Here is a 25,636-nt window from a genome sequence, read left to right as displayed (position 1 = left end):
GCTAACCCAGCATTCAGCCACTGTGGGTGCCCAAACCAGACAGGGCACAGAGCCTGGGGGTCAGCAGGGCTTTTCAGTCTGACTCCAAACACAGCAATGCCACCGCAGAGGACTTCCAGACCCGCGCTGGCTCTGGCAGCAGGGAACAGCTCTGCCTTTCCGAGCACCCGCGCTGCTGAGCTACGCGCAGCTCGGACCTTCCTGTCCACGCACACGGCACGCTTACCTGCAAACTAGAGAAGCCTCCTGTCCACAGAGAATTTGCTGTACATCAATGATGCTTATTTATGGCTTGTTTATTTCAGGAAGAAAGGAAAAGAGCCACAGCAAATCCAAACAGCCATTACTTCGGCAGTTATTACGCACACAGTTACGCTGCAGAAAATTAAATTTTACCACGGTACAAAGATGTGCTTCTTAATAAAATGTCAAGCAATCGTATGAATTACAATAGAGTATATTCCATGTGACAGCCCCTTCTCACAGCAATTAGCTATGAAGTATCCTTTAATCGCTCACTTTGAAACATGGCTTCCCCTGCTTTTTTCCAAAGAAGAAAAAGAAAGCAATTAAAATCTTTAATGAGTGCCTGCTGCCTGCCCCCTAATTCATGGGCATTTGAATGTTCAACTTGTGTCTTTTCATAATAGACATAATTGCCAGATCCACTGCAACCCATCTATACAGAACAGCAGCGTGTTTTACACAGTGTACTGTAATAATGTAATTGGTGTGATTCAATACTACCATTAAGAGAGAAAAACAAATGCTGTGTGTGTAAGACTGACAACAGGCCTTTGAAATCGTGCAACTGATGCCTTTTCTGCTGAGAGCTGGGAAATATTTAGCACATATCCTTTGAGTCTCCCTTCTGGCTGTTTTGCCTGTACTGCCAAAAAAATAAATGAATTCCTCACAATGGCAAGAACCTATCTAATGCAAGAGGCTACAGACTTTTTGCCTAAGTTATTGATCGTCTCTACACAGCACCTGAAGGTTTCCCTCACTAACATATGCAAAGAAAATATTCAGGGTTCACTGCACAGCTGCTGTGAAAATGGCATGTGGGTAGAACAGGGAGGACAAACCATGTCCCAGGAACTCACAAAACTCCTCTGAGAGAGACTACAACTCATTCCACTTCAGACCAGAAGCACAGCAAATTAAAACTTATTCCCTTGTGAACCACATGGCATCTGTATCATTTCTGGTGAGGAACAGACTACAAGTTACAGGTGCCCAATTCAGATGTCAATTCATCAAAACAGCCCATCATAACTGCCTATGAAATACGACCATATAGATATATCTTACATGTTTCAGGTGCCTTCTAACACCTTGTACTGTAGCAGAACTAATTCTGGAAACATCACTGAAAGCAAATAACCAAAACAGCCAAATAACCCTACACAAAAGGAAGACAGAGAAGCAGAAAGTAAGCAAGTTTGTTTATGGATATTATTTTGGGTAACAAAGTCATCCATTTGTTAAGAGTTATCTGGATTTAGAAAGCTATATTCCAAGAATTTACATCCTCCTTGCAAGTTTGGAAACATGACTTACTACTGTAAAGCAGAAGAAAAAAAAGCTCTCATACCCTGTTCTCCAGCAACTCACATGAGAACCATTTATTCAAGAGGTAATTAGCAGAGGTAGTTTATTTCCCACTAGAAACATCCTGCAATCCACCTTTGCAGGTCCCAAACACATCGCTTTGCCTTGCAAACCAGTAAAGAGACAGCCAAATTTGGTACTGTAAGTGCACAGCTATGATTTGGCAGGAACCAACAGAGCAGGCAACCCTGTCCCCAGTTGTCTCTTTCAGCTGCCATAGTCCAACAGCCCTCAGTAAAACAGTCATGATGGTCAGCCAGATGTTGTACCATCACTGGGCTTGGTGCCATTAAAAAAAAAAAAAAAAGGAAAAAAGGAAGAAAACAACCTACAAAAGCAACAAGAGATTCTTCTTCACGAACCCATTTGTTGGACAGCATTATTTTATAAAACTAGGAACTGAAGAGCCAACAGGTTTTATTTATTTCTGTGTTTAAAAATACATGGGTTTAATGTTATTCAGTTAAATGCATGTTCACAGCCATGAGTTTGTTCTCACCAGTAAAAAGAACAGGACAAGACCCAGTATCTTCCTTCCCCCTCACCATCTGTTCCATGCTCTCAGGCCCTCCAAGGTCAAATCGCCTTTAGGGATTCAAATCAGAGATAAGATGGGGATGACATTTCTAATCTTTGTTACACAGGCACAGAATTTACTAGTTTTGGATACAAGGAGCTTCATTTCCAGTATGAGTAAATACAGAGCCAAAAAAAAAAAAAAACCAAACCATGTCACCTGGTATGTTTGGTGGGACCACACCAGCCAAAATCCCCAGCTGTAAGAGCCAGCACTGTCAGCACTGAATAAAAGTGTTTCAGACTCTATGTTGGACCTCAGATTCAAGAAGGGGAGGTTTCTAAATGCAAACAGAGAACTTTTTCTTTTTTTTTTTCTTACCTCTAAAGTAAACACAAAAAGTAATACTAAGTGTTCCATTCCTGGCTCTGAGAAGCTTCTGGCTAACTTTAAGGGCAGTGCAGTCAACTCTGAATACTCCTGAGAATAGCTATTAAAATAAACAAAACTGCAGCTAAGGGACAGAGTCATGCCAAACCTCTTCTGTCTACACCCTGCAGCTCAAAGCACCAAAATCCCTGATGGCAGAACCAGTCCTGTTCCCATTGGTAGGTGAAGCAGAAAAATCACACTGCGGCAAGTCACAATGTGTCCTCAGTTCTCACAAACAGTGTCACTGGTTTAGATGGGTTAAATGCTGTAAGAGAGGACAAGTGGCTTAAAAATAGGCAAGTCCATGTTTCTCCAACATGTGATAGGAACACATCATTCTGCCACAGCCTGAGCTTGTAAAGGCTGTCACCAGCTGGCCTTCTTGGTCACTTTTATCCTCTCAGAAACACAGCCCGTCCATAACTTGGGCTATACAAAAGAAATGATAGACTAGCCAGGAGGCCACGAACACCCATGAAGACAGCCTTGACCGTGGCAATCTTCAGGCTGCCTGATTTGTTCCACTAAATTCCTTCATGAGAACTCTACTGCCAAAGGCTGTGACTAAATAACATCTGACACAGAGAAGAAATATTTGCCAAGCTCAACAACCAGAATTCTTTTAATTGTTTACTGAGATACCTCAGTTTATGAAAACAGGTTCCCATTTTTAACAGGACAAAAAGAACACAGGAGGCAATTCATGAGAATGCCAGGGCAAAGCAGGCTACAAGCTTTCACTGTGAATGTCAATATATCCACAGAAGCATCCTCAGATGAAAGAGGATACCGCGTTATTTGGCCATTTGAAAACCTTTTACATACCTAGGCTCAAAGGCATAGTGAAATACTGAGGAACCACCAAGTGCCCCTTTCTAACATATTCACATTTCATTCCACCAGAATATGCAAACTGGCTCCCCTGCAATGCAAGGGAAAGGGGTAAGTATCACAAGCCAGAACCCTCCATTATTAAGAGCCAGAGAACATTTGGTGGGAAATAGGCTCTGGCTCTCAAGAGCCTCAAGGCAATTTCTTGCTTTCCCCTTTCCAGGAACAGTCCTATTCCCCCGTAACATCTTCTTGGGAGTCACACAGATCCTGGCAAAAGAGATGTCAGCTTCACTTGAGGAAGACAAGTCAAACATAAAAAGAGTGAATTTTAGCTTAAAAGTGTTCCAGATGTATACTTCTTGGAAAAGTACCATGTCTCCAGTCTACTTTGAGGTTCTCTGATGGTTTATGCTCCTCCCCAGTACATCTTTGCTCTGTGTTCCCTCTACAGGCTGAAAATTTCTTCTGTCCTTCCTTCCCCTAATTCTGTCCCCCTTCAAGGTCATTTTGGAGTGGTAGCAGTAAGGAATAGGTATGAGAAGAAGCTGTTTGGCTTTACAGTCCTGCAAGAGAGTTACAATGGCCTGACTTCTCTTTGTCACTTTAAAAATCAGAGAGAAGAACCCTTCTGGTCAGTTTTGCTCTGACAGACCAAAATGTCAGAGAAGCCAATGTAATTGCATACTTCTGCTTCATTTTAAGGGGTTCACAATTGCAAATACTGGAGGAACACCTAATCCAGCCAAAATCCAGGAACACCTACTACATTGCTTACTGGCCTAAAGAAACATATCATTATCACTTGCCACTGACATTCCTGGAAGGAAAGTAAGCTTTATTCAATTGTTAATATCGTATCAGTAGGGAGAGACCTCTACTGGAAATCTTCTTCCTGTTAGGTCATTCCATGAGCTTCAGTAAGTTGTTTTTTTAAAGAAAATAAAACCAAAAACCCGCAAAACCAAAACCCAAAACTTCAAACAAACAACAAACCTTTACATGAGAAAACTCACTAGCCCTACAGCAAATGCTGTTATGGAAAACATATCATGTCATAAGTTAAACAAAATTTCCCCTTCTAAGTACCATAATAAAAATGTATAGGAAAGTATTTATGGATTACAAACATATGTAAGAATTAGATTGCTCCCTCTGTTCCTTTACTTAGGAAGAACATTCATGTGGTTCCTAAGTGTATTTCTGTACACTTGTCCTGAATTTTAGTTAGAACAAACTCGTGGCAAGGCTGATGCAAGATGAAGGCTCAGATGTTCCATTTCCTCAAAATCAGAAATACAGTTACATGGCTCCTACAGTGATCTGCTACAGGATCTTCCTTTGCCTGTTTTAAATGTAGGAGATCAAAGTGCCTAGATCTTCCTCCAGGAAGCTCCTCTATATCAGAGGCAGCATTTAAGTATACACCAAGCTTACTTATTTAACCTAGAACTCAGCACAGCAGTCCCTTTTCCATCAACAGCATGTTCACACGACTTCATCCATAACTTAGCTACAGGACCAGTTAGTTCACCATTTTACATGCTATTAGATAGGGATAATTTCCACCTCCCCAGCAGAACAAGACTGTGGAGTTTGAAGTCCCACACGGCCTCTCTAACTGCAAGTCCAGTCCCAGAAAGGCTGCAGCAGCCAGTTCTGTCACTGCTCCAGACCCCAATCCTCCTCCTGCTTGGATCAGTCCTGACATGCTCCACTGACATGAGTACTTCTGATTTTAATAGAAGTGCACATGATATTCTACAAGCCCTCATTCCTGCAATCTCCACTTCTAATTATGAAAAGCCCTTCTGACTGAAGGAAAGCTCTTGAAAACACAAAGCAGATGTGATGCAGAGGTTTAATCTAGGAAGCACTGAAAAGCACATAGCAACACTCAGATGTACATGATTTTGAAGTCAATTTAATATTTTGGGGTAGTTCCACCTCTACAATTTTTCCCTGAATTTTAAAAGCAGACAATATTAAATTGCCCTGTTCTGAAGAAGTTTGTGGGCAAGGGAAAGAACTTGAGCCAGAAGAACCAAACAAGTAAAACTGAAGGAAGAAAAACCAAAGTTTCCACAGTATCTCTTTTCAATTTGTTATTAAAAAGTTCCTAAGAAGGTGGTTGATGATGCAAGGTTTTGAATTTCACTTTGAGCTACAAGTGACCACCCTGTATTTAAGGCAAAATACACATTACTTAAACATCTTCAGAAAACATTTCTTACACATTTTCTGTACATTTGCATCTTTGCAGAACATGAAAATTTTCAAAAAGTTACCATGCAATTAATTTTCCTCCAATTTTCTGCCTGCCTCTTATATGGATTTTTTAAAGCTACCAATGTTATAAATAGAAGAAATCTAATTATTTCACTGTAGCTTATTATGAATGTTTCTGCGGGTCACAAGATTCCCTGTATCACTGCATCAGAAACTGTCGAAGATCACTCCAGACTGAAAAAGCCAAGGACTGCAGACTAATGCATAAGAGCAGAGTACTGCATCCTGCAGTTCCAAACAGCAGGTACCACTATCACACCTGGCTTTAGGCAAGGCTCTCTTCCTCTTCTCATTCTTGACCCATAAATCCACATAGATGTTACGAATGGAAACATCTGTCTACTGACAAAGTATCTGGATCTCAGAACCTGCATGCAGCTATGGTGAATGCAGGCAATTTCTCCTCTTGACAATTTCCAAAACTTTTCACTGGCATTCCACTTAATAGAAGTGGTGTCACTAATAAAAGAATAGATTGCATTTTCCACTCGGCATCTGAACACTTGCTTCTGTTTATCTAGGGAAGATCCTGTAAACACCACCAACCAGGACTCACGGAAAGTCTAGATATCCCTTTGCACTACTAATACTACAAACTCATTTTTGGCTTACCATGGATTCACTGATTAAGAGGAGGAGAAGAGCCTCTTCTACGTTATCTTGAGGGCAGTACACACTGAAAGACAGAATACATTTTTCTGAGGAAGGTCAAGAGTTATCCTGTCAGCCTCTTTCTCATTTCACAAGAGAAGCGGTAACTTGAAACATTTCATGCATAATTCATTTGCTAGGCAATACTTTCTTTGCAGGTTCACACAACTAAAAGCTCTGCAATATATGTTAGATGAGCTATACTAAACCCTAAGCACATTATTTCAATTTCACAGCAAAGACAGGCCTTTGGTTGGACTTTCTTCATCCTGGGGCAGAAATATCACTCAAAATTTAATGTTTTATTTTTCCAGCAGACATTTTAGTGGGAAGTTGAAAAACAAAAAGGCACAAAACTACTACATGAATCAGTAGTACCCAAGAGTGTTCAAATACACTCCTTCCTCCTTCCAATAAACAGAAAAAAAAATTAACACTTACTTCTCTTCTGAGTACAGCTCAGGCCTCCGACAGAGAAGATTGTTAACATAAAACTGGTACTCCTTGTTCGTGAACTCAGGAAGCGGATCAGATAAAGGGCTCCAGTAACAGTCTTCACTGAGGGAATGGAGAAGTACTTGGGCTAACTGCTTGGCTGCAGTCTAGAGATCAGAAGAGAAAAAGGCATAGATCAGTGAAGCCTTCTCCAACACAAAAGATTCACCCCTCACCATGTTCCACTTGGGAAGGAGATGTACCAGCACGACAGTACCACTTTTCAGAAAGCTGGAGTAGCAAAATCATCTGCTAAGGTCTACAAAAGGGGTCAGTTTCTTACCTCTTAAGACCAAACTCCTGCATTCAGATGGTCTTGTTGCAATGCTCTAGGAAAAGAGTTATCAAAAAGGCCTGACAGCAAGGGATGCTTTGGTGAACAAGGACAACTGATTGCCACATGGACTGCTGAGACAATCTCACAATAGTTACTATACAGGAGTATGATGACACTAGATTGTGTTCTCAGCCTCAGAATTTTGTATGCAAGCCTCAGTGCCAGAGGTGACTTTTGTCTTATGTTTAAAAGATTAACTTTAATCTGTTAATATCACTCTCCCTTGTAGACTCTTACATCTTGGTACTGCTTTTCTCTTCCTGTTGCAGTAAAGGAGGGAAGAGAGAAGATGCTTAGGAACTTTATAATGAGACAGCAACATCATATGTGCTTTTTTTACCATCAAGCAGCCAAAAATCCTTAAATCGGTGCTTTCCACTTCATACGCAGAGCTGGCAAAATTGGCCCAAAAGGAAGCAAGTTAACTTCAGCTAGCAAAACTATCTTTGGCATTTACCCTTGTCTGATACCCATCAAATCTCTAATTTCTTGCACTGTAAATAGATTAGCCTTCAAACAAGCTCAGAGACATCAAAATGAGTGGAGTCTTCTGTGAATTCTAAGCAACACACCACTCTATGATGTAAAGTAAATACTACACAAAACAAGGGGCAGCCTGAAACTTCAGCACTTCTATCCCAATACTTGCAAACAGTATTTTGCAACTTCTCTGACTATTGGATATGAATTTTAAATGAAATTTACACTTTGAGATGTGTTATGAGCCCACCAAGAGTAATTTTCTTTTAAATACCAGGACAGGTATGTTACAGATGTAGTATCTCAACATCTACGGGATCAAATAAACCACACGGAGGTTAAAGTTCCTATTATCAATTTCAGAAAAATAACTTGTTTTGATGCAAGGCTTTTGAGTTTCATCTACCTCACCACACATGAATTCACTGAATTAGTCTAAAATGAAACCACAGTAGCATGCACCACCTCTTAAACACCATAAAGGGAAGCTTCAGAGATGGCAGTGATCCGAGTGTATGATGGTGTCCCAAAGAAATGTCAACATGTACAACTCCCTGGAAACCCCAAAACCTTCCCTGCCCTGCTACTGACAAGTTACAGAAAGCCGTCAGTTTCTAACTAAGCTTTCCTGTGCTTTTTATAGCAAGTAACTATGAGCAAAATGGCCTAGGGCCCTGCAACATTAGCCAGTATCATTTTATCATCTCAGTGTGTAATTATTTAGTCAGTTTTACCCTGAGGAGTCAACACTCCTATATTTTTTTCCTACAGTCTTCGAGGGGAAGGAAAATAATTTGCCACCAACACAAAGATCCCTACTGGTTCACACAGAAGCAGGAGTACAGTTTGTGGTAAGCCATTCAGAAGGCAAGCAACAAATACTTCTGGTGTCTTCAATTTTAACATACAGTACAGTAGCTGTGTAAATTAGTTTCACTCTTATTTTGACTAAGACCAAACAAACCAGAACAGGCCAAGACTCTGATTTATGTTATTACTGCTTTTGGCTAAAAAAAGCATCATTATGCTCGAAGAATACTGTGATCCCACAAATTAGGGGAAAAAAAAATCATGTGTTTTATTTTCATGCTTGAAAAACTTGTTTAATTAACCACATTCCTCCCTTTGCCTTCCTGACGGCTCTTAAAAAATAAATAAGACAATGAAAATGTAACTTCTAAATCCCAGGAAAAGCTATTGAACGAGCACCTTGGGAGTTCCCCTAAGGGATAAATGCCCCAGGGGTGTTGCACAGCTGTCCCCAGTTGCACAGGGACAGGAGCAATGGAGCCACGTTCTGTCACAGCCTAGGAGCAGCAGATGGTTAGACTCATTTCAGCAAAATTATAAAACAGGCAAGCACAAAAACACCGCTGATCTCTGATCTCCGTTTGGAAAAGGATACAACCATTTGAGTGGACAATTATTTAAGTCATCTCCTCTAATTTGCTGCACAAGCTCCCACATGCATCTGCACTCTCAAAAACACTACACAAACCCACGCCCACCTCCCCTGCCCAATTTCTCTGGAATGACACAAACCACAAAACAGAATCAAGTACAAGTTTAGGTGTAAGAGTATCAATGCTTTTAGGGCTGCAAAGCTTTCATTCCCAAGACTGCTATTCTGCAAGCTGTTGACCCTGTCACCTCCTGAGTAACTTCAGGACAAGATGTCTCCAAGGGGAGACAGGGAAGAGCCAGTTAAAGGTCTAAGGAGTTAAACAGGCACATAAATATTTCTTTATCTGAGACATAGAGGATAAAAGGATGCAAAGATGCAGAATGCCAACACCAAAGAAAAAAATCTAAAACAATTAGAATCACTCTGTACTTTATTGAAGACAGTTTTACAGAAGGAATATTGAAATATGTCAGTCTAAAAAAGCACCGATTGTTGCAAGAGACAGAAGTACTCAATGCTTCTACATGCAAATGCAGAAAGGTGTGCGTGCACACTGAAATTGAGAAAGAAAACAAGACAGCGTCACCTGAGGACAGCACTGTCAAACTAAAAACATCTCTGTTCCTACCAGGGCTAGAAAATGCACTGAAATTAAAAAAAAACAAAACACAAAACAATCAAACAAAACACAAACCCAACAAAAGTAACCTGTATGTCCAGGTCTGAAAGCCTGAAGGCTTCAATTGGGCAGGTCTTTGATTTAAGGGGATCACTTGACACATAACCTCTAAAAGTCAAAAAAAGAAAAAGAAAAAGAAAAAAAAAAAAGAAAAAAAAAAAGAAAAAAAAAAAGAAAAAAAAAAAAAAAAAAAAAAAAAGGCCAGCAATCAATCAAGGGAGGACAGATACACTTTAGTGCTACAGCATTGGTCAATCAATCAAGAGAATTCCTGCATACCAGACTGCCCCACCCTCCCACCTCCTGTTCCCTTACCATTTTGAAGGTCTGAGTAGCTTTTGTTTCTACAGTCCGTAGTATTTCTCGCAGACTCCTCATTCCTTTCACAATATTTCTACGGGGAAGACAGAGAAGGAAAAAAAAAAAGGAAAAAACCCCAAAATCAGCACACTGGAGACAGAATATTTTTATGACATGCCAAAGCTCAGCAACACACCTGAAATTCAAACAGCCCATGAAACGATCACTAACACTGAGTGTGCAGTAGCAAGACAAGTCAGTCTGAGGCATAGACGGGACAATGGCACAGAGCAAGGCAGCGACTGTAGCATTGCCTACTCCAGATGGCTTCCTAAGAGAAGATCACATTCACATTTGATGAACAGAGGGGACATTTGGAAGCCTTTCATAGCTCATATTTATAAAGCAGATGCTGCTCCTTAAAAGCATCCACATCTCCTCGTCATACACACAGATTGTACTTGTTTGAATTATATTGAGCTTACGTGATGCTTTTAAATGACAATTTCTTTTAGGTGGTGCTTAAATGCCTTGTGTCTGATCCTCCAGGCACATGATAAAATTACAATGGTTTACACAGTTTATTATCAGGCAGCTAAGTTGCAGTAACTGTCTGCAAGCACAGCTTAACCTGCAATAAGAGGGACAGACTAAAAAAAAAAATTCAAAAAAATCATATTACTCTGCATACACCACGAGCAATTAAAGCTGACTAGTTGCCAAATGCTATCTTAATCGTGCCTGTGCACTCTGAGAGATGCAGAGAGGAAAGATTAAACACTGGACATATCAGTTAACACACTGGGAGCCTATCAGCTGTTCAAGGCTAAGGACATGGCCTCAGCACCACAGTAACTGCAAAATGGTTCAACACACATTCATTGCAGGGTCAAAGTTATCCAAAGAAATACAAGCTATCAGAAAAGAAGCAATGTTGTACAAGACAACAAAATGAGCAGTTGTACTGGTACATTAACTGTCACTTCAGCTCATCCAGGAGAATTTTCTGTGCAGATGAAAGCTAAATTTCATTAAAAAAAAAAAACAAAGCCATAAAAATCTTTTCTGTCAAACTGATTAAATTTTGAAGGTAAGCAGTTGCTGTATTGTTCCTGCCATATCCCTCTCTACAGCTTCCGGAAAGGTGGCTGTAGGTGTCAGGTGGGGGTTGGTCTTTCTCCAGGCAGTGACTGACAGAACTAGAGAACAGTCTTAACCTGCACCAAGGGAGATAGAGGTTGGATATTAGGAAAAAGTTTTTTACAGAAGAAGTGATAAAGTACTGGAATGGTCTGCCTGGGGAGGTGGTGGAGTCACTATCCCTGGATGTGTTTAAAAAAAAGACTGGATGTGGCACTCACTGCCATGGTTTAGCTGAGGTATTAGGGCATGGGTTGCACTCGATGACCTTGAAGGTCTCTTCCAACCTAGTGATTCTGTGATCTTTTGAAATGCTTAGGAACACCTTTAACAGATGGTAGGAGTGCAAAATAGGGAGCACAGGAGGAGCACCCAGCACTCACCACCTCCCAGACAGGTGCCTGTGTGGTCAGGATCTATCAAAGAGCACCCACTCCATGTCCTGACCTCTCAACAATACCAGTTCTACAGGACTGAGGACTTGGTTTGGCAGCTTTTGTATTTTGAACTTTATCAAACATTACTGAGCTGTATCAGGAGACAGAGCACACCTGCTAGCATTCTGCAAACACAGGAGTTTGTCTTTCCACTCTACTGTTCCAAGCCAGGAGACCATCTGAGCACACTTCTCTTTGAGCACATGAATTACTATGCTTGTAACAATAAGGAACTCACTGTTCCATTAACATCCCTTTATATACTAAATGTGCACTTCAAGGGATTTTTTTTTTTAATTAGGAGATTAAGAAGTTAACAAAAAGAAAAGCATGTATTCAGAACAGAAATACATGCTATGTAGGTGACTGGATGAGGATATAGACACAAAGCCTCTGGCAATCCATGGCAAAAACACTTATCTTACCTAGATTAGAAACTAAACAATCTTGAGCCTCTGCAGGACTTGGATAGAGGACTACCTGGAAATCCCAGGTAATGCTGCCTCAAGCCATGGCATCATAAGTGAACATTAGATCATGGAAATGAAATGAGTTGGAAGAGTCCATAGGCCCCTATTGTACTGCTAAGAGGCCAGAAAAAGAAATGAAGAAAAACAGGAAGGGAAAAGGACTTGATCATTAAACTGCCTTGGTTCTAGTTTTAGCCACAGTAGTGGTCAGAGCAGTATTTGGAAAAAAATATGATGAAGTGCAATTTAGGAATCTGTTACAGCTAATCTAACAAAAATGAACACAGACGATCATGGGCACAAACTGTGACAAAGAGCATCTTGAGAGTCCAGTCAGTCCAGCTCAGCATAAAAATATGTTTTGTGCATGTATCCTGTTAGTACAGATTAATTACCAGTCCATGAATCAAAGCAGTCATATCAGAGTTATGTAATATAGTTTAGTTAACACTCCATAAAATTTTAAGACACAAGAAAATAAAGTAGTACACTGTTTTCTAAGCAAATTGCTGGGAAAAATATTGACAATAAAGGAGTGGACTGTGGACACAGAGGTCTGCAGAGACAGTTCCCCAGCAACATGGGTCACCAGCAGATCATGTTCTTATCCCCACTCACATACTGCTAAAACAACCAGTTGTTGACAGATAGAACAGACCATCTCGATATATTTACACGGCAGTTTGCAGCATCACCTCTCCAGAGTAAAGCAGTAGCCAAAGCAGAGAAACAGCAGCTGCACCACTGCCTCTGCCCACCTCCTTTTGCATCTTTGCACCTCACCCAGGTTTCTAACAAACCATACCCTCTCCTTAAACAGCTGTTCATGCACAGACACAAGAAGAAAAGGCAAAAAGAAATGAGCCTAATATTCATACATCTGCACCAGAAAAAACAAAACAAACCGACTAAAACCTAGTACAGATGATAACATGAAGACAACTGGCTGCCTCTTACAGTATGAGAGCATCTGCCTTCCTGTGCTCTAGCATCAACACTCCTCACTGGAGGACCAAAAGAAAGCTGTCTTGGGTTGCAGCATGGCTAACAACTGTAGGAAATGCACCTTCAGCGACACAATGCTTTTACGTGGCGTCTCATTAAAAGCATCTGTGACTTTACACCTACAAGTCTTGCTGGTCCCTACAGCTGGCAGTTCAACACCCGAGGGGGAGACTGGACCTTTCTTTCATATTGGTGTCTTCTTTACACTGCACACTGCAAGAGAAAAGTGCATCTCTGACCACACACCGGGAAGACCACATCTGATCCTGCCAACAGGAACAAAAGCATAACAACAGCACTTGTATCCCTCAGCTTTTCTGCCTGTTCAGACAAGAATGAAGCACTCACTATTCCTTTAATACACAAGTAGCACTGGGGAAGGACACCCCACCAGAGAGAACCAACACCCTGACAGCTTGGGCAGTCATCATCCTAGGCTTATTTCCTACCTGAACACACTGGAAGCAATAAAGGGAACAAAAGCATTTCTTTGAGCTGCTCAGTATGAGGTGGAGTAATCTATTATACTCGTGAAGCATCCTGAAAAGCTTCTTCCCATATGCCTCCCCTCTCCTTAATATATCCCAATGCTGCTTGTGCCCTCTCGTGGCAGAAACCACACAGGAGTCTCAGCTGTGGGGGTGGACAAGCTGCCACGTCCCACCAAGCTCCTTTTATCCCAGCAGGCCTTCTAACCCTGGCTGATGTTTCTCACTTGCACTGCAGCAGGTAAGGGGCCCGTGGGATTCCACTTCCATCCCAGCTGCAGGAGCTCCATTGCTCTTTCATCAGGAGACAGCTACAGACAACATTTGGCTGCTATAGCAGCAATTCAGCTTATAATCAAAGCACAAGCTTAATTCACACACGTATTTTGCTTCAAACTGTTTTCCTGAGGATTTTTTTGTGGTTTGTTTTTGTATGGGATTTGGTTCTTGTTTTCAAGGCTTTTATTATCATTAAAATAATATGAGAAGGGAGCACGCAGGGCCCACAGTAATAGCCAAAATATTCCACTAGATATAATGAAATCATCACCGATGAAGACTGAATTTATAATGTTGCTGAATAAAATGAACGTGAGTTTGATATTCAAAAGGTGCCTGGAGGACATCAGTGCCATATGTTCTAAATGAGATTTTATTTTACTACATAGTTAATGAGCTTACTGGCAAGACCTGAGCTTTTTATTTGCCATGAGAAGGGCAGAAGGTTTGGAAAGCACATACTGGGCCACAGCTGGCCAACCCCAGCTCACCTGGGAAAACCACATACCAAGCAGATACTGAGACTATGCTTTACAAGTTCACACTTTGCTTTATGCATAAGCTTGTACTTGCCTGACCCCAGGGGTCATCTTACAAATCTGAGCTTTGTGTTTTTGTAAGCCTCCAGGTTAAAACAAGGCTTACCTGAAGACACATCTCATGGATATTCTTGCAGGTACAGCTTTGCTCTACATGCATGGAGAACAGTGGCTATTCTCAGTCGCATTTAAAGTCATCCTTGGGGGATAAAAAGGTAGCAAAAAAACCCCTAAACAAGGAGCAACCCTTGGAGGAGTCACCAGCAGAATCAAAAAATGGTATCAGTTTTCTACAGAAGGATTTAAACTGATTTTTGCTGGGATTTTTTTTTCCCTAGTTTTCTTCTTTTCAATCTTTGCTGGTTTTTTTTCTCTTTTCCATTCCACTCAGCAGGTAAAGAAGTGAAGAAAATAAGAGAAAGTATCTTTTCACTGTGGGTAAAGGCAAAAAAAGCCAAAATTAAATATTTGTGAAGACGGTTTGCAGTGAGATACCCAGTATCTGACCCCTTGATAATAAATGGGATAATATGGTGCAAGAAGAGGACTAAGAATCGATAGATTCTTACAAGTACTGTTTCAGATGCTGAAGAGACACTCTCTTACATGACAGAATCTCTCCACTGGATAACTAGAGTTAATTATGTTTTGAAGACACAGCCTAGTTTAGGGAACAGCATGTCCTCACCAATAGCCTTTGGAAGAGGGCATTCAGAGGGTCTTTTCTGCTGATCTTGAGAAGGTTTTTCACTGAAGGCTTGTGAAATTCCCTGTAGGCTTGTAGATATTAACTCCTCCTGCCCTTCTGAAGTTCACTGGGAGCTGTATTTCAGAGGCATAATAAATACCCTGGAACAGCACTGTTCCCGCGCATGTTCTCCACAGTAAAAAATTACAGATTTGGGGCATTGATTGGGGTATTTAAGATCTTACACAAACAAACAAATAAATAAATGAAAGAAACCACCTGTAGGACTTTATTGAACTCTAAACCAGGTGCTGTGGCTGAAAATTTTAAGGGCACACATGAGCGTAAATTCCACTTTCTCTTTACAGTCAAACTCCCCTTGTCTCCACAGGGAGCAAAGCTGAGTCAAGACAAGAATATTGTTCTACCCCACCCTACTTGTAGGTCTGGATAAATGATGCTTAAGACTTAAGAAAGACAGAGAGATCCAAACAGGAGAGGGAAGGACACTGAAGAGACTTGAGGTGAGCCAGCAGCCAAAAGTCATGACAGAACACAAGAAAAAAAATTAGTCTTCATCTGAGACAAACATACAGTATCATCTAATTTTATTAATATCTGCATCCACCTACCCTTTCTTTAACTGAGTCACATAGGCACTCTGTAGAGCTGCTTCCAGAAAGTAGGAAAGTTCAAACTCAGAGTAAGTCACACTGCTGCCCTTGATACTCCTTGAATGTGTGTTGTTTAATGTCTGCAAGGGAGAAAAAGAAATGTTTGGGAATACAGATAACTGTCAGAACTAGCCAGATCCTCATGAGTCAGTGACATCTTCAGCAATAAAATGTTACATTTATTAGCTAATCAAAAATGTCATAAAATCAAATTTAAAATAAATTATACAAAGACTTCCATGAGATATTCTGCATGCAATATGAGTTTTGAAGCACCATCCATTATTACTTTCCAACTGTTGAGGGTTAAGTCTCCTGTAGAATTTTCCCCCCCCCAAGTTGCTAGGAGACTAAATGCTGAGTACTTAACCTGGACAAAAAGAAGCTGATCACTTAGTTTGGGGGAGGGGGAAAAAAAAAAAAGCTCCGGGAGAGAGTCGGGCATCTCTGGTCTTCCGGGGAGCACGGATCAGGGGCTGCTGGAGTCCACGGTTAACGAAGGAGTCTGGTCCTGGGAATTCTACCATCTGTTGGAGTATCCAGGAATTCGGAGTTTCTTCGCTGTCCTGCTGGATTTTGGGTGAGACCGGGTCTCGCCGCTGCGGCTTCTCCGGCACTGCCACCTCTGCCTGCCGAGGACACCCCCTGCCTGCGGAGGACAATCCACCGTGCCCGGCTTCCAGCCATCAACGCTGGAGCTTCCACCGTGTGCCCTCGGGGTTCTTGGTTCTGTTCTACTATTGTTATAATTGCTGTTTTTTTGTCTGTCCTGTTATATTTACTAGTAAAGGACTGTTATTCCTTTTCCCCATAGCTCTAACTGAAAAGTTGTTTTTTTTAATCTTCCAAATTATAATAACACGGAGGGAAGGATTCAAATTCCTCATTTCCTAGAGAGGCCTGCCTCTCCATAGCAGACACCTGTCTTTTCAAAACCAAGGCAGAATTTGGCACCGAGATCGTGGGGCATTGAGAGAAAAAGGAATAACAGTTCTTAAGTGCCTACATTGTTGTGTACGGGATATCATGTGGTCTGGTTTAACCTGGTTCGGGTGGCATGTGGTGGTGACCGTATTTCTCCCATTTGCAGGCCCTTTTCTAAACATGGGCCCTGTAACTAAGGTTACTGTGGCTGTCATCCATTTTGCTATATGGGTTAACGAAGTGAGGAAATCGTGGATTTTTAATTTCCTCTGGAAGGCAGGCACATGGATTCAGGGCTATCATACACTAACGGTGTGTTTCTGGGGTTACTTTAACAACAGTACCTACTGTGAAGAAATTACACCAGGGGAAATTTTTTCACAACCCTTCACCCAGCTCTTTGGGCCTACCCCACCAGTCTCTGAAGGGTTCAAATCTCTGAATGTTAATGACATCATACAGTGGTTGGTGTTGCTGGTATGCCTGTTCTGTTTAGCATTTAGAGATAAGGGGAGACTGACCTGGATAACCACCCTGATACCTACCCTAGAGGATAAGGATACTGCCCCACAGCCTGAGCCCGTCCCACAGCCTGAGCCCATCCCACAGCCTGACACTGTCCCACAGCCTGCCTCAGGAATAAACCACCCAGATTGGGTGAAGGAGATAGGTGAGATGCTGAGGGAGTACCTTTCCCCTGTAGTAGCCTCATTAGCCCCAGCTGCTGGGAAACCCTCCCCCTGCCCTGACAAAGGAGAGTCTGATGGTGCAGCAGCAGAGCCCACAGACGTTACAACCGTCCAGGTTCCAGCTGAACCACAGGGGCAGCCACAGCCAGCAGCAGTGGCCCCTGTGGAAACAAAGAAGTATAAGGTGAAATCAGAGCACACAGGCAACAAGGATAAGAAAGGAGGGCCCTCACAACCCGCAGGGGAGTCAGAGGTTGCGATCATCACTGAGTCCCTGACATATGAAAGTCTCCGTAATCTGCAAAAAGATCTTGCACGACGGGGACGTGAGGCTTATACAGCCTGGTTACTTCGGGTCTGGGACCTTATAGGTACAGGCGTGCAACTAGATAGTAGTGAGGCAAGGAATTTGGGACCCTTGACCCAGGACTCAGGTGTGAATCAGGTATTCGTAAGGGAGCCAGGGCCCCTTTCCCTTTGGGAGCGGCTTTTAATGAGTGTATGGGAGAGGTTTGTCCACAGAGACAGAATGCAGGAGCACCATCATAGAATGCGCTGGAAGACCCTTGAGGAAGGGATCCAACAGCTGAGGGAAGTGGCGGTATTGGAGGTACTCTTTGGGAGGGGTGGACAGCATGATAATGACCCCAACAAAGTCAGGTGCACAGGGCAAATGCTGTGGAATCTGGCAACTCTAGGACCATCTCAATACGCCACATACATTGCAACAATTCATCCTGATAACAACCGAGAGACAGTGGGTTCTGTAGCCAACAAGCTTAGAAATTATGAGAGTATCATCAGTGGCCCAATGCAGGCTCAGGTCTCTGCCCTGGCTAAGGAACTCAGAGAGGAGATGATGGAGATGAGGGAGGAGATGAGGAGGAACAGTTCCCATGTGGCACTGGTGCGAGTTACAGGCCCCAGAGTCAGAGCTCAACAGCCCCCAGCTAGAGAGAGAGGGTACACCCCACGAGCTGACCTGTGGTACTTTCTGCGTGACCATGGGGAAGACATGGGAAGGTGGGATGGGAAACCCACTTCTGCCCTGGCAGCACGGGTGCGTGAGCTCAAGGAGAGAAACACTAACCGAGGGGGTCCCACTAAGATGAAGGTAGCCTCGACATCGCATGACCAGGCTGCCAGGTATTATAGAAGTGAGGATGATATGTCAGATCCCTGTGAAGGAACCTCTACCATGTATGCCCAGGAAGGGAATAATGACTGGTGCTAGAGGGGCCCTGCCTCTAGCCAGGGAGAGGCTCGGGAAAACCGGGTCTATTGGACGGTGTGGATCCGATGGCCTGGCACATCAGAGCCACAGAAATATGAAGCTTTAGTTGATACTGGTTCTCAGTGTACCCTGATACCATCGGAATATGTGGGGACAGAACCTATTTCCATTGCCGGGGTGACGGGGGGATCACAGGAATTGACTCTGTTGGAAGCCGAGGTGAGCCTGACTGGGAAGGAGTGGCAGAAACATCCAATTGTGACTGGCTCAGGGGCCCCATGTATTTTGGGCATAGACTTCCTCCGGAATGGCTATTACAAAGACTCTAAGGGACTCAGGTGGGCTTTTGGAATAGCAGCTGTGGAGGCAGAGGGCATTAAGAAATTGAACACCTTGCCTGGACTGTCAGAGAACCCATCTGCAGTAGGACTTCTAAAGGTAGAAGAGCAACAATTTCCAGTTGCCACCTCAACGGTGCACTGCCGACAGTATCGGACAAATCGAGATGCCGTGATCCCCATCCACAAGATGATTCGGGAGCTGGAGAGCCAAGGGGTGGTCAGCAAAACCCACTCACCCTTCAACAGCCCCATCTGGCCTGTGCGCAAGCCTGACGGAGAATGGAGGACTACCGTGCCATGAACGAAGTGACTCCACCGTTGAGCGCTGCTGTGCCGGACATGCTGGAACTCCAGTACGAGCTGGAGTCCAAGGCAGCAAAATGGTACGCCACAATTGACATTGCTAATGCCTTTTTCTCCATTCCTCTGGCTGCAGAATGCAGGCCTCAGTTTGCTTTCACCTGGAGGGGCGTGCAGTACACCTGGAACCGACTGCCCCAGGGGTGGAAACACAGCCCCACCATCTGCCATGGACTGATCCAGGCTGCACTGGAAAAGGGTGAGGCTCCGGAGCACCTACAGTATATCAATGACATCATTGTGTGGGGGAACATGGCAATGGAAGTGTTTGAGAAAGGAGAGAAGATCATCCAAATTCTCCTGAAAGCTAGTTTTGCCATCAAGCAGAGCAAGGTCAAGGGACCTGCCTGAGAGATCCAGTTCCTGGGAGTAAAGTGGCAAGATGGACAGCAGCAGATTCCCACTGAGGTCATCAATAAGATCACTGCAATGTCCCCACCAACCAGCAAAAAGGAGACACAAGCTTTCCTAGGCGCTATAGGATTCTGGAGGATGCACATTCCTGAGTACAGCCAGATTGTGAGCCCTCTCTACCTGGTCACCCGCAAGAAGAACGATTTCCACTGGGGCCCTGAACAGCAACAAGCCTTTGCCCAGATCAAGCAGGAGATCGCTCATGCAGTAGCCCTTGGCCCAGTCAGGACGGGACCAGATGTGAAGAACGTGCTCTACTCAGCAGCCGGGAACAATAGCCTGTCCTGGAGCCTTTGGCAGAAGGTGCCTGGGGAGACTCGAGGCTGACCACTGGGATTCTGGAGCCGAAGCTACAGAGGGTCCGAAGCCAACTACACTCCAACAGAGAAGGAAATCTTAGCCACCTATGAAGGAGTTCAAGCTGCCTCAGAGGTGATTGGCACAGAAGCACAACTCCTCCTGGCACCCCGACTACTGGTGCTGGGGTGGATGTTTAAAGCAAAGGTTCCCTCAACCCATCATGCCACCGACGCCACGTGGAGCAAATGGATTGCCCTCATCACTCAGCGCGCCCGCACTGGAAACCCAAATCGCCCTGGGATTTTGGAGATAATTACAAACTGGCCGGAAGGTGAAAACTTTGGTCTCACAGATGAAGAGGAGCAGGAACAAGTGACACGTGCCGAAGAAGGTCCGCCATACAACCAACTGCCAGCAGAAGAAACATGCTATGCTCTTTTCACTGACGGTTCCTGCCGCGTCGTAGGGATGAACCGGAAGTGGAAAGCAGCTGTATGGAGCCCCACACGACAGGTTGCACAAGCCACTGAAGGAGAAGGTGAGTCAAGCCAACTTGCTGAACCCAAAGCTGTTCAACTGGCCCTAGACATTGCTGAAAGAGAGAAGTGGCCAAAGCCCTACCTCTACACTGATTCATGGATGGTGGCCAATGCTCTGTGGGGTTGGCTGGACAGGTGGAAAAAGGCCAACTGGCAGCGTAGGGGAAAGCCAATCTGGGCTGCAGATGAGTGGAAGGACATTGTCACTCGGGTAGAGAAGCTACCTGTCAAAGTCCGTCATGTAGATGCCCATGTCCCCAAGAGTCGGCCTAACGAGGAGCACTGAAACAACGAGCAGGTAGATCAGGCTGCAAAGATAGAGGTGTCAAAGATAGACTTAGATTGGCAACACAAGGGAGAGTTGTTCCTAGCTCGATGGGCCCATGATGCCTCAGGTCACCAGGGTAGAGATGCCACCTATAAGTGGGCACGAGACCAAGGGGTGGATCTAACCATGGACAGTATTTCTCAGGTTATCCATGACTGTGAGACGTGTGCTGCCATCAAGCAGGCCAAGCGGGTGAAGCCCCTGTGGTATGGCGGGCGATGGTCCAAGTATAAGTACGGGGAAGCCTGGCAGATTGACTACATCACCCTTCCCCAAACCCGCCAAGGCAAGCGCTACGTGCTGACCATGGTGGAAGCCACCACTGGATGGCTGGAGACCTACCCTGTGCCTCATGCTACTGCCCGGAGCACCATCCTGGGCCTTGAAAAGCAAATCCTGTGGAGACATGGTACCCCTGAGAGGATTGAGTGTGACAACGGGACTCATTTCAAGAACAGCCTTATAAACACCTGGGCTAGAGAACATGGCATTGAGTGGGTGTACCATATTCCTTATCATGCGCCAGCAGCCGGGAAGGTTGAAAGATGCAATGGCCTGCTTAAAACCACTTTGAAGGCACTGGGTGGGGGGACTTTCAAGAACTGGGAGAATAATTTAGCAAAGGCCACCTGGTTAGTGAACACTCGAGGTTCCACCAACCGAGCAGGCCCCGCCCAATCTGAGCCCCTGGGAACAAGAGATGGAGATAAAGTTCCAGTAGTACACACGAGAGGAATGCTGAGAAAAACTGTTTGGATTAATTCTGCCTCCAGCAAAGACAATCCCGCTCCTGGGGTTGTTTTTGCTCAGGGACCTGGCTGCACATGGTGGGTGATGCAAAAGGATGGTGAGACCCGCTGCATACCTCAAGGGGACCTTGTTTTTCGGTGAACACTGTGACTGTGTCTGTATTTATATTCACATGTATGTATATGTATATAATTTAAAGGTTTAAATTCAATATAATACGTTGGTGTGGGAAAAATTCGGGGTGGATAATGTTGAGGGTTAAGTCTCCTGTAGAATTTCCCGCCCCCCAAGTTGCTAGGAGACTAAATGCTGAGTACTTAACCTGGACAAAAAGAAGCTGATCACTTAGTTTGGGGGAGGGGGAAAAAAAAAGCTCCGGGAGAGAGAGCTGAGGGTGGGGGTCAGGTGTCTTTGGTCTTCCGGGGAGCAGAGATCAGGGGCTGCTGGCTGCTGAGTCCACGGTTAACGAAGGAGTCTGGTCCTGGGAATTCTACCATCTGTTGGAGTATCCAGGAATTCGGAGTTTCTTCGCTGTCCTGCTGGATTTTGGGTCAGCCCGGGTCTCGCCGCTGCGGCTTCTCCGGCACTGCCACCTCTGCCTGCCGAGGACACCCCCTGCCTGCGGAGGACAGTCCACCACGCCCGGCTTCCAGCCATCAGCGCCGGAGCTTCCACCGTTTGCCCTCAGGGTTCTTGGTTCTGTTCTACTGTTGTTATAATTGCTGTTGTTTTTTTGTCTGTCCTGTTATATTTACTAGTAAAGGACTGTTATTCCTTTTCCCCATAGCTCTAACTGAAAAGTTGTTTTTTTTAATCTTCCAAATTATAATAACACGGAGGGAAGGATTCAAATTCCTCATTTTCTAGAGAGGCCTGCCTCTCCATAGCAGACACCTGTCTTTTCAAAACCAAGACACCAACATTTAATAAAGTAAGTAGAAAGCTACATATTAACACCAACAGCTTGGGAAATACTACTCAAACTACAAAGACCCAGCGTGTTGCACAAAAATATCAATACAATTTTGAGTAGGTTTAACTAGCTCAATATAACATAAATATTTTTTAATAGCTAGCAAGGAGTCCTGATGGAATAATCTTCATCTTTCCTCCATTTTCCTAACAAATCTTTCTTGGTTTTGCTTCCTTACTGGTAAACAAGGCGCTTCCATTGCTGAAAGCTGCCCCTCTAAAGCAGGGTTTTTCATCTAGGACTGCAGAAGTACTATGAACTTCACTGATGATGGCTGTCATCGATGCTGCATTTTTGTCTCTGTGTCCAGAGACAACTATGTGAAAGAAGGTTGTAGAGAACTGGGACTCGGTCTCCTCCCAAGTAACAAGTGACAGGACAAGGAAACGGCCTCAAATTGTGATATAAGGAAAATTTTCTTCACTGAGAGAGTGGTCCAGCATTGGAACAAGCTGTCCAGGGAAGTGGTGGAATCACGATCCCTGGAAGTGCTCAAAAATCATGTGGTGTTGGCACCTTGCAACATGATTTAGTGGCAAACATAGTAGTGCTGAATGAATAGCTGGCTCAGTAAACTCAGAAGTCTTTTCCAACCTTACTGATTCTGTGATTCTAAGCAAATAAATTACCCTTTCCCTTCTTCACAAACCTAAGCTGTCAGTAAAAAAAAATTAACAGCATCCAGCACTGGCAGGAACTCATCCTTCCACCATGGAAGGACAGTAATAGTTTAAATTTCAAGACTATTCCATTTTTTTCTGCAGAGAAACACAGCAGGCCACTTGTTAATTGGCTTTCTTAATGAATTTTTATACATGCACTAAGCTTATTTTTCTTGCTTCAGTGCAATTAAAAACAAAACCTGAAACAGAAACACACCTGTTGCACCTTTGCTACTAAGAAGAGTGTTGTGTCCTGCAAACTCAGCTAGGCAAAGTCTGCATGTGCCCAGCAAATCAGAGGCACATATTATCTTCATGGCTCAGTAGAGGGCTCCCCGTATTCATCCTACCAACCACTGGCTAAGCAGTCCCTTGTTACTAATCGCAGAATGATTTGGCTTGGAAGGGACCTTAAAAGATCATCTAGCTTCAGCTCCCCTACCACAGGCAACTCCAAGCCTCACCCAGCCTGGCCTTAAACACTTCCAGGAATGGAGGATCTTGGTTCTAATGATCTGCATTCCTCAAGGTTCACTTGGAAAAGGTGAAGCACTGGTCATTAAACTGCTACAGCTGACCCAAAAAGGTTTCTTTCAGCTCATTAGGGATCACAATAGCCACTGCTGTGTATCATATACAAAGCAGGTATATAAAATGTCTTGAGCTCCTTCATGCCAGCACTTGCCATGCAAAGCTCATAGTTCCTCTTTAGCAAGGGCTAAACTTGAGATGCAACTTGTGCATATCTGAAGTAGCTGGTGCTTTACCACAAGCAAAACTTATTTCCAGACCTCATTCTCAGAGGGAACAGGTCCAGCTAAACTGCAGTTTTGCAAATTATTTTACTGAGACACCTCACCCTTTCCAACCTGTTCTCATGCACCTTGCTATGATCACTTGACATTTCTCCATTTTTTTTATTTTTGCTGTCAAAACCCTGGAAATTCCACCCAGGCCAGCAGGCAATACCCCAAGCACATTTCTTCTTACCTTCTCAAGCTCCTGCAAGTATACCCGGGCAATAACACATGCTCTCTCAAAACAAGCCATGACTTCCTCCTCCCTTTCACACAGTCGAGCACGTGAGGCAACTGAGTTGGTTGAGCGCTCCAGTGACAAACCTGCAAAATGGCAACATCTTCTTTAACTGAAGCCCACCAACAGCAGTGTGGCCATATTATTCTTTATTTACCAGCTGACAGGAAGGCTTTTCCACATGTGGTTTCCCTCTTGATTTGATGACTTTCAGGACACTACCCCCATGAAAATACAATTCCTACACATGCAAGGCATCTTTGTCATGCTGCTCTACCACACAGTGCCAATGCACACTCCTACCATGCCTTTCAAACACTTTATGAAGACAGGACACTCAATTCCTCTGGTAGGAATCAGCAGAGAAATTAAGGCCTATATTGTCAAAGACAGCTATAGATCTTGGGTGCTTCAATTCAGTGCCAGCCTGGCACTGAATTAGATCATTTCTAGGCATCTGCTACTTCAAGTAAAGCTTTCAATAAGCAGCAGTGTTGAGGGGAAAAAACAAATAAATCCCTAACTGGAAAATTATACAGAAACAAAGTCGGAAAATCTGAGGCCTCTCGGAAAATCTGAGCACATGCAGATTGCTCAAGGACACACAGCAAGCCCTTGGCAAGCCACAGGAGATTCGTAACCACAAGATCGTTCCCTTTCCAAAGAAAGGGAAAAATCCCTGGGTTTTGTACTACCAAACTTCTTTCTTGCATCATTATCCAACACCACCAACAAACACAGAGTATGTTAATTGAAGACGCACAGCTACTGGTCCCTACATTAAAAATTTCTACTATCAGACCCTTGTCTGGCACAACAGTACAACATCTTTTATATCCTTAAATCTAATTGGATAGGCTACAAATCCATGTATCAGTTTTACTCTGATTGGTACAGGTTCCTATGCCAGGCTGGATCTCTACAAGACACCACTACCTGGAAACTTGGATCTTCACTAATCGCAACTGTACCAACACCCAGCAGCTCAACACCGGTTGCAAAAAGTGCAACACATGCCTTCTGGTGAGTTTTATACATAACAACATTCCCCAATAACAATGACAAATATGTAAGATGTAATACAAAATGCTAGTGTTCCTGATCCACAGAGGTGACAAAAGAAGAAAAGAATTCAGCTGTCCAGATAGCTCTCCAACGAAGTAATTTCAACTGCTGCAGCATGTGGCAAGGCATTTGTGAGGACCCAACACAGAAACCGGCCATGCCTTCCTGGACTTAAACAGTGTGAGAAGCACAGCACCTCAGTCTGCTCATTCCAGGAGTCCTGGCAACAAACTGCTGTGAGGCAGCAATGGGCAGCCACAGGCTCCCCCATG

The 25,636-nt window shown here is 43.8% G+C and overlaps 1 protein-coding gene across 5 annotated transcripts in view; it reads right to left on the bottom strand.

Annotated features, from left to right (window-relative positions):
* TTC7A (tetratricopeptide repeat domain 7A) overlaps nucleotides 1-25,636 on the bottom strand; it is a 195,222-nt gene that overhangs the window by 131,778 nt on the left and 37,808 nt on the right. For all 5 annotated transcript variants that reach the window (XM_040058201.1, XM_040058202.2, XM_040058204.1 and 2 more), the window contains 5 exons: nucleotides 24,255-24,385; nucleotides 15,709-15,830; nucleotides 10,046-10,124; nucleotides 6,776-6,936; nucleotides 6,296-6,359 (listed from right to left, as the gene is read on the bottom strand). In XM_040058201.1, the coding sequence (XP_039914135.1) occupies nucleotides 6,296-6,359; nucleotides 6,776-6,936; nucleotides 10,046-10,124; nucleotides 15,709-15,830; nucleotides 24,255-24,385 (557 nt within the window). The remainder of the gene's footprint in view (nucleotides 1-6,295; nucleotides 6,360-6,775; nucleotides 6,937-10,045; nucleotides 10,125-15,708; nucleotides 15,831-24,254; nucleotides 24,386-25,636) is intronic.

This window comes from Hirundo rustica, chromosome 3 (genome assembly GCF_015227805.2).
Source record: "Hirundo rustica isolate bHirRus1 chromosome 3, bHirRus1.pri.v3, whole genome shotgun sequence".
Classification (NCBI taxonomy): domain Eukaryota; kingdom Metazoa; phylum Chordata; class Aves; order Passeriformes; family Hirundinidae; genus Hirundo; species Hirundo rustica.
The sequence above is the reverse complement of the archived record's forward strand: the minus strand, read 5'-3'. Positions and strand labels throughout refer to the sequence as shown.